General features: G+C 48.6%; 1 protein-coding gene across 3 annotated transcripts in view; it reads left to right on the plus strand.

Moving 5' to 3' along the window:
* Window positions 1–16,207, plus strand: part of BCAR3 (BCAR3 adaptor protein, NSP family member) — a 113,580-nt gene that overhangs the window by 2,118 nt on the left and 95,255 nt on the right. For 2 of the 3 annotated variants that reach the window (XM_084873402.1, XM_084873403.1), the window contains exon 2: window positions 8,139–8,466. In XM_084873402.1, coding sequence (XP_084729528.1) covers window positions 8,150–8,466 — 317 coding nt within the window. In that variant the 5' untranslated portion in view covers window positions 8,139–8,149. Of the gene's footprint in view, window positions 1–6,204; window positions 6,373–8,138; window positions 8,467–16,207 lie in introns of those variants that run through there. The other variant, XM_084873404.1, reaches the window with a different exon arrangement.

Consider the following 16,207-nt stretch of genomic DNA (forward strand, 5'->3'; position numbering starts at 1 on the left):
GGTGCTTAGTGGCTCTCTGAGCTATATACATGTATATATAGACACGCACCAAAGGGTCTTGGGTTTGATTCCCAGCCAAGGGCATGTATCTGGGTTATGGGTTCACTCCCTGCCCCCTGTGGGGGCACCTGCAGGAGGCAACCAGTTGTGTCTCTCTCACATCTATGTTTTTCTCTCTCTAACCCTTCCACTTTTTCTGAAAAAGCAATGAAAAAATATTCTCAGGTAAGAATTAACTATATCCGTGGTCAGCAAACTGCTACTCACAAGTCACATGTGGCTCCTTGGCCCCTTGAGTGTGGCTCTTCCACAGCCTGGGCAAGTCTATTTTGAAGAAGTGGCATTAGAAGAACTTTAAGTTTTAAAAAATTTGGCTCTCAAAAGAAATTTCAATCGTAGTACTGTTGATATTTGGCTCTGTTGACTAATGAGTTTGCCGACCACTGAGCTATATACATGTATATATAGACACATTCCTAAAGCCCATATCAGATGACCATCTATGAGTATGACTTGGAAATATCTCATATTAGAAGTAAAATAGAAAAATCCAAGTAAAATAGGAAAATTCAAGTATGTGAGCTGCTTATCTCTGCCTTGATTCCATATGATCATCAGTTTCTTTGACATATCGTGGTAAAGCAAGTGAGTCAGGCTGCTATTTACAAGTATTTCAAAGCACAGCCAAATAGGGAGCTTGTCAGGCTTGCTCATGTCCCTACTGAGATTTCAGCTCTTTGAACATTCACATGAGTCTCATTTTCATATCAAGATATAGAGTGTTTGACCTTTGTATAGTCATGCACCACTTGACAGCGATGCGTTCTGGGAAATGCATTGTTAGGTGATTTTATCATTGTGGGAACATCATATAATGCACTTACACAAACCTATATGGTATAGCCTACTTTACACCTTGGCTATAGTATAGACTACAGACCTATACAGCATGTTACTGTACTGAATACTATAGGCAGTTGTAACAAAATGTTAAGTACTTATGTATCTAACATAGGAAAGGTACAGTAAAAATACTGTATAAAAGTGATCCACCATTCATGGTAAGTGTCCTGTCCTTACTTGCAGGACTGAAGTTGTTCTGGGCGGGCCAGTGAGTGACTGGTGAGGGGATGTGAAGGCTTAGGACATTACCGACACAACTGTAGACTTACACTTTACACTTAGGCAACACTAAATTTATAAAACAACACAAGATTAAACCAAGTGCACAAGTAGATGATGTAATCAAGAGACGGAGTAAGCATAAGATGTATAGGCTATGCTGGTGTAACATGGTATTCTGTTTTACAGCAAATTTAGGTTTTTAATAAGTGGAAATAGTACACTTTAAAACTATAGCACATAATTGTATGTTCTATGCTTTTATATGACTAGCAGAACAGTAGGCCTATTTACACCAGATCAACATAAGCATGTGAGTAACATGTTGCCTGATGGCTACTATATCACTAGGCGATAGGGATTTTTTAGCTCCATTATAATCTTACTAGAGGCCTGGTGCACGAAATTCATGCATTGAGGGGCGGGGGGTGTCCCTCAGCCCAGCCTGTAACCTCTCCAATCTGGAACTGCTGGCTCCTAACCACTCGCCTGCCTGGCTGCCTAATAGCCCCTAACCACTCCCCTGCTGGTCTGATTGACACCTAACTGCTCCCCTGCTGGCCAGATTACCCCCAACTGCCCTCCTCTGCAGGCCTGGCTCCCTCCTCTCCCCCCCACTACTCTCCCCTGCAGGCCTGGTCCCCCCCAACTGCCCTTCCCTGCAGGCCCAATCACCCCTAACTGCCCTCCCCTGCAGGCCTGGTCCCCCCCAACTGCCCTTCCCTGCAGGCCCAATCACCCCTAACTGCCCTCCCCTGCAGGCCTGGTCCCCCCCCCCCCCAACTGCCTTCCCCTACAGGCCAGATCACCCCCACCTGCCTTCCCCTGCAAGCCTGGTCTCCCCCCAACTGCCCTCCCCTGCTGACCACCTTGTGACAATGTAGGGGCGGCCATTTCATGACAACGTGGGGGTGGGCCATCTTGTGATGATGTGGGGGTAGCCATCTTGTGACAACGTGGGCGGCCATATTGTGATGCAAGGGTGTGAGGGTCAATTTGGATATTACCTGTTTATTTATAGGATGGGAACACTGTGATGTATGTGGCCCATCACTGGCTGAACTGTCATTATAAGTAATTCAAGACCTAGCATCAGACTGTCAGGACACTGTGTCTGTTTGCTTGAACAATGGAGAAAGGTGAAGTCTGGTGGCCAAAGTCTCCCCTGGGCTTTTCTTTTAAAGACTGCAAACTTGCTTGCTTGGTGTGCCTGTGTGTGTGTCTATCTACGTCCTGCTTGGTTTGGTGTGTTTACATCTATTGCTTCAGGTTAAAATATTTCCCTCCTCATCCTTCCTGCTCAGGCTTCCCCAGAAGTGGTGGCTTCGTTTGTGAACTCTCATTGTACCAGAGATACCATGACAACAAGACAGACATGGCCCCTGCCCTGCCTGGAGGAGACCTGCTATGTATTGAGTGCTTGCTATATGTCAGGGCTTTCCATACATGACTACCTTTACTTTTCACAACAACCCCATGAAATAGTTATTGTTAATTCAATTTTACAAATGAGAAACTCAAGAAGGTGAGTAGCTTGTCCCTGGCTATACAGCTAGGAAGTCAATGGCAGAGTAGGGATTTGAGTGTCTGACTCCAAAGGAAGCCTAGGTTCTGAGTCAGACCATGTTTGATTTTTAAAAATCAAATAGTATATAAGAATCACATAATGACTGGAAACATTAAGACAGAAATATCTCCAAGTGGAGAAAACATGGAGCCAGAGGCTGGAGACTTGACCTAGTTAGTCTCCTCAGGGCTCTTCCAACCATGTGTTCCCGCCTCAAGCCTTCACATGTGCAGAAGCCCCCTCCTGCAACGCCATTCTGCTCTGCTCTTCATTGGTTCTCTCTCTCTCTCTCTCTCTCTCTCTCTCTCTCTCTCTCTCTCTTCAGGTCTTATGTCATTGGTCATTGTTTCCTTTTCAGAGAGGTCTTCCCAGACTATCCTAATCTGAAATAGCTATCCATCCCCAGCCAGTATGTTCTATCATTTCACTGTTTTTGCGTTCTTTAGTGCCCTTGTGACTGGGATGTGACCTAGTGTGTTTTCTTATCTGTTTTGGTTGGACACCCCATCACAGTAGGCTCTTGTCTAGTTTATTATATCCTCCACATTGTACATTGTAAACCGTCAGAGATTATATATTTTGAATGAATGAACATGTATTTGGTTATCGGGAACAAGGATGGGGCTTGGTTCTGAGATCCCATTTACATATTACACGCTGAGATTCTGCCTAGTGATCACATGTGGTAAGTGGCTTCTCTGTCAAAACATAAAGCACTCAACCTTGAACCTAGATTCAAACTACACACCATGCACTTCTATCCCTTGGATTTTCCCCTGGGGTCCTGGAGTCTGGAAAAATGAAAAGTAAGTAAAGCTCAAGTAAGGAATAGAGCCACCCGAAGGTTGCAAATGAGCTCCTCCCACCCATACTTCCCCTTCCACCTCCTGTCCCACTTTTCACTTTGTTTTATTTCCAAGGCTGTTTTCCCGGCTGGGCCCAGCTCCCCCACCATTGGACTGATTCAAACTTGACACAGGGCCCAGAGTTGAGACAATCTTTCCAAGTGACTAGACACAGGACAAGGCTGTATTTTAATGGGGAAGAGTTCCAATTTAGAGGCAGGAGTTGTAAAGGAGAGCTTGGCCTGTGATTTTTCAATTTGTCTGCAGCTGAGAACTCTCAGGAAACTTCAGCTTGGATGATCTTCTCCTTCCAGTTGTTAACCTCAGTTCTGCTTTATACCCTCAGGTCAGCAGCCCCTCCTCATGGAAGCTTTCCCAGGGCCACTAGAGCCCGGTCCCCACTTTATGTGCCCCCGTAGCACTGGGGATCACCAACAGGCGTCATTGCTTCCTCCGTAGAGTAGTAATCTCATGAGGATCGTTGACGCTGTTCCATACCCGGCACAGTGCTCACCACAGAAATGAGTGTTAAATAGAAGAATGAATGAATGTCTCTTTTGACTGAATCATACTTCCTCATTGTCATTCTCCTCTGTCATCCAGGTAAAAATATCTGGGTATAAGTTGCTCTGTACCCAGAGACTCACTTATCCAGTGACTGTCCACCCTGCCTCCACAGTGGCCAATATGGAGGCAGACTCTGCCAGGGTCTTACCCACTGAGATTCTGATTTCATTGGTCTGCTTCACCTCAGGGTGTTGGGGTTTTAAAAGCTTTCTGGAGGCTTCTTAATGTGCAGCTAGTAAAGGACCACCGCTGTTCATTTTCAGGACTCATTCCTTGCTTTGGTCCTTACAGGCTTGAAGCCGCCACGGGGAGAGAGAGCAGGGATGTAATTCATGGATATTGTATGGTTCCTGACAGTTTAAGAGGTGCTTTCACATCTGTTATCACATCTGATAATAACAAGCTAAGGGATCTTCTCCCTGGTTTAAATATTCCCTTTATGTTGATGACTCTTAAAAATCTACATCCTGTCCTGGCTCCTAACTGCACATGCCAGTATCTACCCTCTAGACCACATGTGTCAAACACAAGGCCCGCGGGCCAAATCCAGCCCGCCAGGCCTTGTAATGTGGCCCGCACCGCGCTGTCATCACTGCACTCCGCTGTCAGTTTATGACATTGTCAGTTTATGACTGTTCAGTAAACCATTCGGCCCGCGATTTAGGCTGGATTTTAGATTTTGGCCCCTTCTCTGATTGAGTTCGACACCCCTACTCTAGACCAAACTGCCCTGCGGGGACCTCACACAGGACAGCTCCAGTGCTGAGCTTGTTACCCACCTTCCTGCTGGGGCCCCTTTTTCCCTGGTGTGTTACAGCATCGCACCATGGTTCCATGGTGGTGGCCCCCCAGCCAGAGGCCTTGAGCTCCCAGCTCTCCACTCTGCCCCACCTTTCCCTTCCCCTGCCCCCTGCCCCAGCCAGTTCTTCATTGTTCCGTGCTGGCTTGTTGCCACCAGCTGGACTGACTTCTGCCTCCCTCCTCTCCCTTCCTTCAGAATTACCAGCCACTGGCTGGCATCTGTCCTTCCCTTCCAGATCCCCCCCAGAGCTTACTGTCAAGTGCAGACACCTTGACAAAGCCTTTGAGAATCAAACTCTGCCCCCAAGCTGTGCTCATTCCAGAAGATGCTTCTTGTCCTCTCTGCTCCAGTGCCACCAGCGACTTGCAGTTTCCTGAGCCTGTGGGCCCTTCCTGCCTTTATGCATCTGCCCTTACAGTGTCTTCTTGGAAGGCTTTTGCTTACAATCTTCCACCTTTCACAACCCTTCCTCTTCAGAGAGGCCCTTTCTGAGATCCTCCATGAATCCTTTTATCGGATTAGGAATTAACTGGTCTTCATAGGATTTCCTTCCTATGTGGGATGTAAAATAGCAACAGCCCAGCCAGTGTTGCTCAGTGGTTGAGCTTTGGCCTATGAACCAGGAGGGCACAGTTCAATTCCAGATTAGAGCACATGCCCAGGTTGGGGGCTTGATCCCCAGTAGGGTGCATGCAGGAGGCAGTTGATCAATGATTCTCTCTCATCATTGATGTTTTTATCTCTCTTCCTCTCCCTTCCTCTCTGAAATCAAGAAAAAGTGTTTAAAATAAAACAGAGAGCAACAAATGGACAAACAAAAACTCATAGTCACAGACAATAGTATGGTGGTTTCCAATGGATGAGGGAATGGTAAAGAGTAAAGGAGGTCAAATATAGGGTGACGGAAGAAGATTTGACTTTGGGTGGTAAACACACAATTGAATATACAGATGATGTATCACAGAAATGAAAAGTCTATAATTTTATTAACCAATGTCTCCCAATAAATTTAATTTTAAAAAAAGTAACCGTTCTTCCCTTCAGCATGTTAAGGGCCCCTATTGATGAGTCCCTGTTGATGTCCCTATATTATTCTCTCTCAGGGACTGGGGCTTACGACTCTGTTTCTCTGAGTATCTTAGAGGCACGGACATGCTTGCTGAATTGAAAGTAGAAGGGGCAGGTGTTAATATCCCTCTATCGCCAAGAATAAACGGAGTGTGGGGCATTCTCGCACACTTTGGCTCAATCTTGAAATCTAGAAGGTCGTGGTAGGCAGAGAGGAAGCAGGCTGCCAGAAGCACTGGCGCCAGAGCAGCTCCTGTCCATCACACGAGCCTGGAAGTAGAGTTGGCCGGCAGTGTGGCCCTTCGCACACAGGGATTCTGTGGCTGCGCAGGCCTCCCCACAGGGCTCTTTGAAACGATGCAGGCCTGTCTGGAGAAAGCAGGCGCTGATAGCTCCGACAGGTGAGCGTGCACAGCTGTGGGTCTGTGTGCAGGGTGAGGGAGTCCTTGTCAGTGTACGTCACTGGTGGTCGGGCAGGGAGGGCTAGGGAGTTTGGTTTCTTTTTTAATAATGATGATTAATGTTGAGCAAGTGCTGACAGTGTGCCAGGCACCAGTCAGCCCCGGGCGGGGCCCCCAGGGGAAGGGCCCGCACCAGTCTATTGTTCTGCGCCTGCTATGAGCCAGGCCTCCTGTGTGGTCCTAGTTAGACGTGGAGCAGACAGGACCCAGAATTACCAGGTTTAGCAGAGAACTGAGGCCCGGGTTAGGATGATGTGATTTGAGTGAGTGGTCTCCTTCCACAGCCCCCATCACTCACATGCCTCTCTCTGTTGCACACTGAAGCTGTGGATCCTGTGCTTTTGTTGTCAGTTGTAATCTTTGCACACTCTGCCCCTTCACCTCTTGCACTGGGAGATTCAGGAGGGCTGTGTTCTCGGTGTTCGTCCAGCCATGTCCCAAACTCCCATTCCTTTGTGGAACTGACTCGGCAGAGGTTCTGTGAAGGGACCATGATCACTCGGAGCTGTGGGGAGAGCTGTCTGTGCGGAGCGGGGGCTGCCGGGTTCGAGAGGAGACTGCAGAGCGAGGGGTGGCTCTGCTGACCGGCCTCGCAGAGGCCCGGGCATCGGGCTTAGCCGTGCTGCTTCGTCCACACCAGGCTGATGGCATGACTGATGGGACAGGCTGGATCCTTAGGACTCTAGGGACTGGCCCTAATTTTCCTTCAGGCCTGAGTTTCTTTTCCTCAAACGTTGGCTTTAAAAATGTCATATAATTTGGCTTAGGCCAAAACCATCATTTGTTTTGGGGTGTTGGGGGTGCTGACTCTCTCAGGGAAAACATTTTTACTAGTGGTCAAAGCTGGGGACAATTGTCGGGGCTGCTTTTGCATCTAACCTCAGGTATCATTTTCCTTTTCTTCCCATACCTCCCTTTTTATTTTTATTTTTATTTTTTATTTTTCTGACTATGCAGACACCCATGCTCATTGCTTACCCTGCCAGTGGCAGGCGGGTCCTGACCCCTCTCCCTGGGGGACGGTGTACATGGAGCCCCCACTCAGTGGCTTCCCTCTGCAGCTGAGCCCACTGCTGTAGGGAGCAGTAGCCACCTCCTGACCCCTGACCCTGGCCTGTCTTCGTTAATTAGAGCACATTGATTTATTTATAAGCACCAGGTCGTTGACAGGAAAATTGCCCCGCTGCTGTGGGTAGCACAAGTGAGGGGCCGGTCTGGCACTGCGGGAGTCCCAGCAGCTGAGGAATTCCAACCATCTCCGCCTGTCCTCACCGGGCCAGGGTGGCGGGAAGACGTGAGCTGGTTATCTGATGTATCTGCGGCATTTTCTGTAACGCACTTGGTACTGAAACCTTGAGTCCCTCCTCAATGAACTTTTCGTTAGTCATGCATTTCCACCAGCTTCAGTCACCTGAAATAATAAAACAGCTCATGGGCCTCCAGAGTCTCTGAAGTGTGTTTGCCCTTTTCCACGGGCCGACCTGCTGCCAACCCAGGAGAATTCCTCTGTGATATCAAAAAAGGACATGAGTAAACTTCCTGTTTGTATTAAATTTCGCTCGTAGTGCCACTCAGTGTTTGTGTTGGTAATGCCCTGGACATTTTCTTTTGTTAACGTGGTATATTTCCATTTCCTCTCATCAGTCGGAAGCCGGTTCTTGGGATTATCTTAGATTCAAACCTTCACTCCTTTCATTTCCCTTCAGAGCGGAGAAGCATGGCTGCGGGGAAATTCGCGAGCCTTCCCAGAAACATGTCGGTGAATCACCAGTTTCCCCTGGCCTCGTCCATGGACCTCCTGAGCAGCAAGTCTCCTCTCGCCGATCACCGCGCAGATGCCTATCAGGACGTGTCCATACACGGCACCCTGCCACGGAGGAAGAGAGGGCCTCCTCCCCTCAGGTCCTGTGACGGCTTCAGTCACGCGGGCACCCTGCCCCACTCCAGATCCCCACGGCACAACCCGCCCCTGAGCCAGGACACCATCCAGGAGCACCCGCCGCCGGACTGGAGAGGCGACGTCTGCACCTCCAGGTAACATCTTACCTTTCGTGAGGGGAAAAGACTTGTCTCAAATAGCTTTTCAAAAAGTCATCTTCTGAGGGGAAATGTCAAACAGGTACAGAGGAGAGCAAGTAGTTGAATGAACTTCCATGGGCCCCATCACCCAGCTTCAACAGTTATCAACTCATGGCCAGCTCTGCTGTTTCCCCACCCGCTTTCCTTCCTCTGGTATTATTTTGAAACAGATCTCAGACCTCATTTTATTTTATCTGTGGATATTTTGGTATGTGTCTTTTGGAGATAAGGACTTAACTTTAAAATATGTATATAATCATAATACATAATACATAAAAACTGTAACACCCCAAATGAGCCAATTAAAAAATTATATATTTATATTGATTTCAGAGAGGAAGGGAGAGGGAGAGAGAGAGAGAGAAAACACCAATGATGAGAATCATTGTTTGGCTGTCTCCTACCCACACCCTACTGGGGGTTAAGCCGGCAACCTGGGCATGTGCCCTGACAGGGAATCGCATGGTGACCTGGTTCACATGTCAGTGCTCAACCACTGAGCCACACCTGCCAGGCAAATGAACCATTTTTAATATCATCTAATATTTGGAGTATTTTCAAAGGCAACTTTCTAAATCATTGAGTCTCTGAAAGAGAAGCAGAGATTTGGTGTTTTTTTTTTCTTTTCTTATTATAACATCAGATTCTAAACTACATCCATCAGTGCTAAAGAGATGCCAGGATGTCAATAAATTAGGACCTGTATCTCCTTGTATTTAGCTGTAATATGATGAAATAATTTTTTTGTGGACGCATCATCAGGTCAGCTGCAGAATACGGTAGAATTTTTCTCCTTGTACCCACCAGGATGTGTGTAAATAAGCCTTATGATTGTAAAGCTTCTCTCTGGGTTTGTAAGGAGCTGGCTGCGGTCGGTTTCTGTTTGTGCGGAGCTCATTTGGAAACTGCACTCCTTTTCCTGTTGGAAGATAAGCACTCTGTGATGCTGCCGGGCAAAGACAGGGAGTGGTCTCTTCTCTTATATTTCCTGGTGTGTCTCCTTTTGTCCTGTCCTGTAGCAAAGAAGGCCACTTTGATCCTGGCTCATTGATTTGTTCAGTCTCTCTGCATTGAGTACCTACATTAATCACAGCACTCTGGTTTTATAAGTACCCATGCTTCACCCGGAGAGCTCTGCCCAGCTCCTCTGGGTATCTAACTGAAGGGCTGGTCCAACACTGAAGACATTCTAGCAGCCAAAATATTCCAGTAATCTGCTCTTGCCCTTCTACACGGCGGAGAAATACTTGAGCTAACAGGATAGCTATGAGACATCTGAAACAGGTTTCTCCCAGAGCCAATGTTCTAGTGAGAGACCCCAATAATAAATACAACTAAGTAAACAGTACATTGCAGACTCTAGTGAGTGTTACAGAGGAGATAGAGCGATATGCTGGAGGTAGATTGGGGCTGTGTCTGTTTTATAGGGAAAGGCCTCTGAGAAGATGATATTTAAGCGAAGGCCTGCACGATGAGAGAAGACAGTGTGGAGAACCAGTGGCTGGCTGTCCCAGGTACAGGGAGAGCAAGTGCAAGGATCAGGGGGACAAGCTCGGGATGTTTGAGAAACCCTAAACGAAGCTGGTGTGGCCTGTGGCTGGAGGGTAGCAAGTTGGGAGAGAACAGTATAGATGCTGGGAGAGAGGCAGGCAGGCAAGTGTGTAGAATTCGTTTTAGTGTTGCAGGAGTACAAGAAGAAATTAAGGAGAGGCCCAGGCATTCTCTGTAGAAAACACCAGAGAGCTCTGAAATGTTTCCGACATCAGACCAGAAGGCCTGGTCTTGCTCCGATAAAACCTAGGTGGGCGGCCTCCCCGCTCAGAGAGCCTGCTGGTGAGAAGGTGAATGCGGAGGCCCCGCCTGTGCACAGCATCGCTCATGTCGCTTCGTTGGGACGTAACAGGTGGGGTGCAGAGGGGGAGCCGTCCTTCCTCCCTCTTGTGGAGCTACGGGCAGCAAAGGAAAGTAACGTCTGGTCACCCAGAAAGAGGCACAAATGTCAGGCTACACAATGTGGACTCGGAGCAAACTGTTACCCGGCTTCCTGTGGCCACTTTCTGTCTTTTAACTTTATAGTGAGCTGGATATCTACCAATTAGCACACGCAGACAACTCACAAACTCACTTCTTCAACTTCTAAGGTCCTGGCGGGGTGCCAGCTCTCACAGGGGGACACGCCGGGGGCCAGGGTGGTCACGGAGCCCCCTTCCGCTCCTGAGGAAGTTCTTGATAAACATCCAGGGTCCAGGTCGTCAACCTGCCAGGACTTCAAAGCTTTTTAATGGACAGCTGACTTGGACGGGAGGTCCCATCTCTGTAAAAAGATCTAATCAGGGGACTGGGCGCAGGTCCTGAGTTTGAAGTTCGGGTAGTGGGAGACCTAGCAAGCACAGCTGGCGTGCGTTTGTTTATGACTCAGGGCTGCGTTCTTCCTAAGTCACATCTTTTTTCCTCAATTTTAAATATCTTATTGTTAACGGCAAATACAGGAAGCAACAAATTCCTGTCTTTTACAATTATGCTGGACAGGCGTGTGGTTGTGTGTCAAAGGATCACTAAGTCCTATTCCCCACTCATCTGTCTCAGTGTTATTTTTAATGACCTAACACACACTGTTTTTCATCCTCAAAAGTGATCCCGATTTTGAGGAGTTTAAAGTTCCTTATTTTCTTCTTTTTTAATCCCTTTAAGTAATCCTAATAAGATTATAAGCTGTCTCCCTTCTTTCCAAGCTATGATAGAAGCTTGTGCGTGTGAAAAATGAGAGACAAGCAGACAGAATGAAAACCCGGGTTCCAGGGAGAGGGGGTCTGCCTTAACCTGCCACCGGGAGCTGCCGGGAGCGGGGACAGCTTTTCTGTCCTAACTCATCGCGTACAGCCGAGAAGGAGCTGTGACCCTCACCACCCGCTGCTCCAGCTCACTCAGCCCAGGAAGCTGGGAGCCACGTCTGCTTGAAAGTTAGAGTTTTGGATCTCTGTCTTCAGAGACCGAAGACTAGTTAGGTCTACCTGTAATGGGAATATTGCTGTTTTACAGGGTTTGTTTCCCGTAAACCTTTTTGGCCTTACTTGCTTCTTTTCATAGTGAATGTAGGCATTAATGTCATGGCTTGCCTGGATGGCAGACGTGAACACCTCCCTCTGTGCCCCCTTGGGTGCTGGCGTGCTGGCAGGGGGGCCGTCACGAGGAGCCCGGACTCGCCCCTCAGGTGTGCCGCCTCCATGCAGCGGGAGCGCTCCAAGCTGCACCCCTGGCCTGTGAATACTCTGAACACCCGTGTCTTTTATGTTGCTATGTATTGGCTATGCAAGTTTGCTCTCTTCCTAACAGGAATGCTTACCTTATTGACCATCAAAAAGTCACTTTTATTGTAATGGACTGTTAATTGACTCTCCACCCCGTGAGATCCCGAGCACAGCACAGGAAGTCTCCCCTTTGACCTAAACCTTTGCGTTGTTAAACTGCAACATAAACATGTCATGTTCGCGTGAGTTATTATCGCTCCCACTTTATAGTTTAAAAATGTCTTAAAGCACATATCCATAGATTCTCTTGCTTGACCATCCTCACTCTACGTGAGAGACCCGGCAGAGTTTATCATGATCGTGACGCCCGGGGCTTCGGCCTCTCCCGGGGGAGAAGGAAGCCTGTCACCAGGAGCCGGGCAGCAGGCAGGCCCGGGAGGGGAGCTGGTCTCCTCACGCGGAGACTGTATCTCTTGGCTTTGCTGTTGTCTTGGCCGCCCTTGGATGTACTTGTGGTTTTGAAAGGTGGCCAACGCGAGGAGCCAGGGCGCTCTCAAACCTGCTGCTGGATGTCACAGAGGGAGCCTTTGTTCGCAGGCGGAGCAAGGCTCCTCCGACAGGTCTGCAGACAGGATTTCCTCTTGACATTAGCGTGGTTCGCTGGTATCCCTTTGACTCATTTATCTTCAAGGGTGAATTTTTATTGGAATCGGGGACCTCCCCTGGACGGAGAGGGCACTGGTTCCTGTGGCTGGGATAACTGAGGATCAAGGCTCAGAGATGTTCTGGGTCCCTTCCCGCCTGTGGGTACGCGGAGGCACGCATTCCTGGGAACAGCTGCGGAGGGCCTGGTTCCCTCTGCCCCTTGGGCTGTGGGAGCATGTGGCCGGACAATGTGATGTTTCATTCATTTGCATGAATGGAGCTGACTGACTAGTCACAAGTGTTTTAACCGACAGGGGCCAGGAAGTCTGCAGAATTATCCCGAGTTAAAATCTGGTAGTAAGTAACCTACCATGTCAGCAAAGGAGTAAGCCGAAGCAGAGGAGTAAGGCACAGGATCCATGCAAACGCTTCTCTAAACACGGATGTGCAAACCTCGCTCTGGGCTGTGTCAGCCCCGTCATGTGGAAAATCATTTCATTTGTTCCTCTTCAGAGCCACCAAGTCCTATCACCACTACTTTCTCCTCAGCAAAGCAAGTTCCCCCAGAAGGCTCCATGCAAATAAATCAGTCTTTTGGGTCAGAGTTAATCAGGAGGATCTAAATGTGAAGGTCCACATGCAAACACCTGCATTTTATTTGTACATGGGCATGTCTGCTCTCTGCAAATTGGAAGCGTTCCGTGAACAGAAGAAAAGTTGGGTTTAGAGTTGACAAAAGCCTATTTAATAGATTAATAGAAGGTCATCAAATGAATTAGCAGAATGGTGATGGCTTAACAGCCAAGACTATCTATGAAGTAACGGCCCATGTGTTGAATTTTTACTCTTAAAATTTCGAAGTTGAGTTTTACTAACATTTGGAAATGCCCCGTGGTGTTTGAATGCCACTGTCTCGGGTGGGTGAGCGAATTCTGAAGAATGTGCATGTCCAGGCCCGTGCCCGCGGTGCGCTGAGGCGGGAGCAGCTGGGTCAGGGGCGCGCTCGGCCCCTGCTGGGCTTCGGGCTCACCCCAGGGTGGGGGGAGCCCAGGAGATGGCGAATGCCTGTATGTCCTCCAGCTGCCCGCCGTGGTCCTAACCCTCTCCTGACAGGGATGATTTGAGCCTAAAGGCTGGGGTCTGTGCATTCTCAGCTGTTCTACTGGGGAAAACGAAAGGATTTAAAAAAACAAAACAAAATAAAAAAACACACAACTGATTGCAAACCACAACCAAGAAAACAGAGATTACACAATGTCGTCATGCCCAGCGTTTTTTCTGGGTTCTACCTTCCAACCCCCAGCACACACCTTAGACAGACCTGCTTTAAATCATGATTTCTCAGGCCTCCTACAAGCTGTTTGGGAAAGGTTGGGCTTTTTAGTCTTCTGAGAGTCAGAAACTACAAGAGTTTTTTTGCATCCCTCACTACCTAATAAAACGTATTGTAAGCAGAAGGTGCTGTGTAGGTACAAATTATTTGTGCTCTTATTACATGTGGGTTTGGGCTCCATCCCAGACTAGTCAGAAGGCTGGAAGCTGGAGAAGCGGGAGGTGCTGTTGTTGATTGGAAGGAGACCGCAGCCATGGGCTTGGGCCTGCAGCCACAGGACCGATAAGCCCTCAGGCCACCCTGCTGTCCACAGCCCTGTAGTGCTGTCACCACCCAGTCTGCCCTGAGAGACTGGCTGTTGGATTGGATGCAGAATTTCAAGCTCTTCTTGGAGGCCTCAACAAAGATAAGCACTCTTGGACTTCTGGGTTTAAGTGTGTAGTGTTATTTACAAATTATAGAAGTCTGATACACCTTTTATAATTGACCCAATCTTGGGCTCTCTGTGGTCCAGATTCACCTGCAAACATAGTGTCCAAAGGTAAGATGACTCCAGCTTGGGGAGAGGGAGAAAACACAATGCATGCAACCCAGAGGTCTCTGTTCGTGTCCCTGCTTTTCCACTTAGTAGATGTGTGAACTAGGGCGTGTTCTAAACTATAAAGTGAGGGTGAAATACCCCCGTCTGAGAAGTGTTGCACTACATATAAAAAGGCTCCACTGAATGTCAGCACTGACTTTCAAACGAGTTTTCTGAGGTCTGGGTGGAGCAGGTCACTGCTCTCCGCTCCCCCCTGGTCACCAGCAGTTGATCCTTCTCCTGCCCCAACTCTGCTGAGTGACACCTGACCGTGAGGCCTCGGTGCCTTGGCTGGGACACTGAGGTGGCCACGGCTATCAGAGAAAGCTGCCACTGACCTTGCACCAAACCTGGTACCTTGTGACCTTGCATAATAAGCTACTATCCGTTTCTGGATCTCCATATCCTCAAAGGACAGCATTAAGGTCAAGTGCAATCCCATGTGAAGGCACCTGGCATGAAGGAAGGACTCAGATGTTGGTTTTCATCCTTCCTTCCTCCTGGAAAGCTGGAGCTGGGAGCTCCTAATCCTCCAGTGTAACCTGAGATCACGTTCAATGGTGTGTGTGTGTGTGTGTGTGTGTGTGTGTGTGTGTGGAGGGGGCCTCCTGGGAAGGAAGTTTCCCACATGTTGACGGAGTTTGGCAGGAATGCTCTATCCAGTCTGCCCTAAGCTGCCCTACAGCAGTGCGTCTTGGCCACCACTCGTGATTACAGGTATAACCACCTTGCTCTGCCCTGAAAGGCCAGCACACCATTGTGCCAAGACTCAAAACAGAGCCTGTTTTCAGTGGTCTGGCCCAGCCCTCGCTCGCTTGTCCTTGTTCTTAATGTCAGTGTCTTCACTTTTTATTCTTCTGTGAATGTTTATTGAGCTTATTTTGTGTCAGGCATTGTGCTGGGTACCGAGTTCCCATGGAGAATGAAATAGCTGTGGGACCTGTCCTTAAGGAGTGCCCAGGTTAGGGGCACACAGACAAACACATCTACAAGGAGGGGGCCCGAGGAAGGTGACATCAGAGAGCCCCTTGGATTTGGGGCAGGGAAGGCCTCTCTGGTGGAGGAAACATTTAAAGATTTAGCATAAAAAGAGAATGCAAAATACTTCATTGGCATTTTTTATGTTTCTATGTATTGAGGTGATAATTTTGAAATAGGTTAAAGAAAATATTTAAGTTAATTTCACCTATTTCTTTTCAATGGCTACCAGAAAAGTTAAAATTACATTAGACAGCACCCGTCTTGACCTTGCTAAGGAGTTTAGGTTTTCTCCCTGGGGCAAAGGGAAATATTGAAAGGGTGTACATAAGGGAATAGTCTGATCCGATTTAGTTTTTAGAAGATTGGTCTCTCTGTGGACAATTGATTGATGGGGGAAGAGGGGCTGGAGAGAGGGCAGGAGGTGATTCCAAAAGTGCAGGGAGCAGGTGGTGGTGGCTCCAGAGCGGTGGTGGAGGAGGTGATGGTGGGGGATTCAGGTAGTCTGCCGACTTACTGGTGGGGTGGCTCAGGCAGCTGAGTGTGTGGGGTGGGCTGTTGACTATGATGGGGAAGATTGGGGAGGGAGCAGGGCTTCATTGGGCTGGTTGGCTGCTTTTTCTTGGGGGAGGAGAGAGAGCAGGTGGCAGAGAGTGGAGACCTCTGTTTGGCTGTGCGGGTTTGACATGCAGGCAGCTCTACGTGGAGATGTGCACCACCCCTTGGTAGTAAGAGCCTGGAGCTCCGAGAGGCCTGAGTAAACGTTATAATGTGAGGGGTCTGCGTAGAAATGAAATGGGTGCCATCACCAAGGGAGAGACTGTAAAGCAGGAGGGAAGGACTGTCGGGCCAGCCCCCAGGAATCCTGGGCTCCCCTTCCAGGGAGTGGGGGTTGGGGAGGGGGAGGCTGAG

Source organism: Pipistrellus hanaki (assembly GCF_964339955.1).
Source record: "Pipistrellus hanaki genome assembly, chromosome: 2".
Taxonomy (NCBI): Eukaryota; Metazoa; Chordata; class Mammalia; order Chiroptera; family Vespertilionidae; genus Pipistrellus; species Pipistrellus hanaki.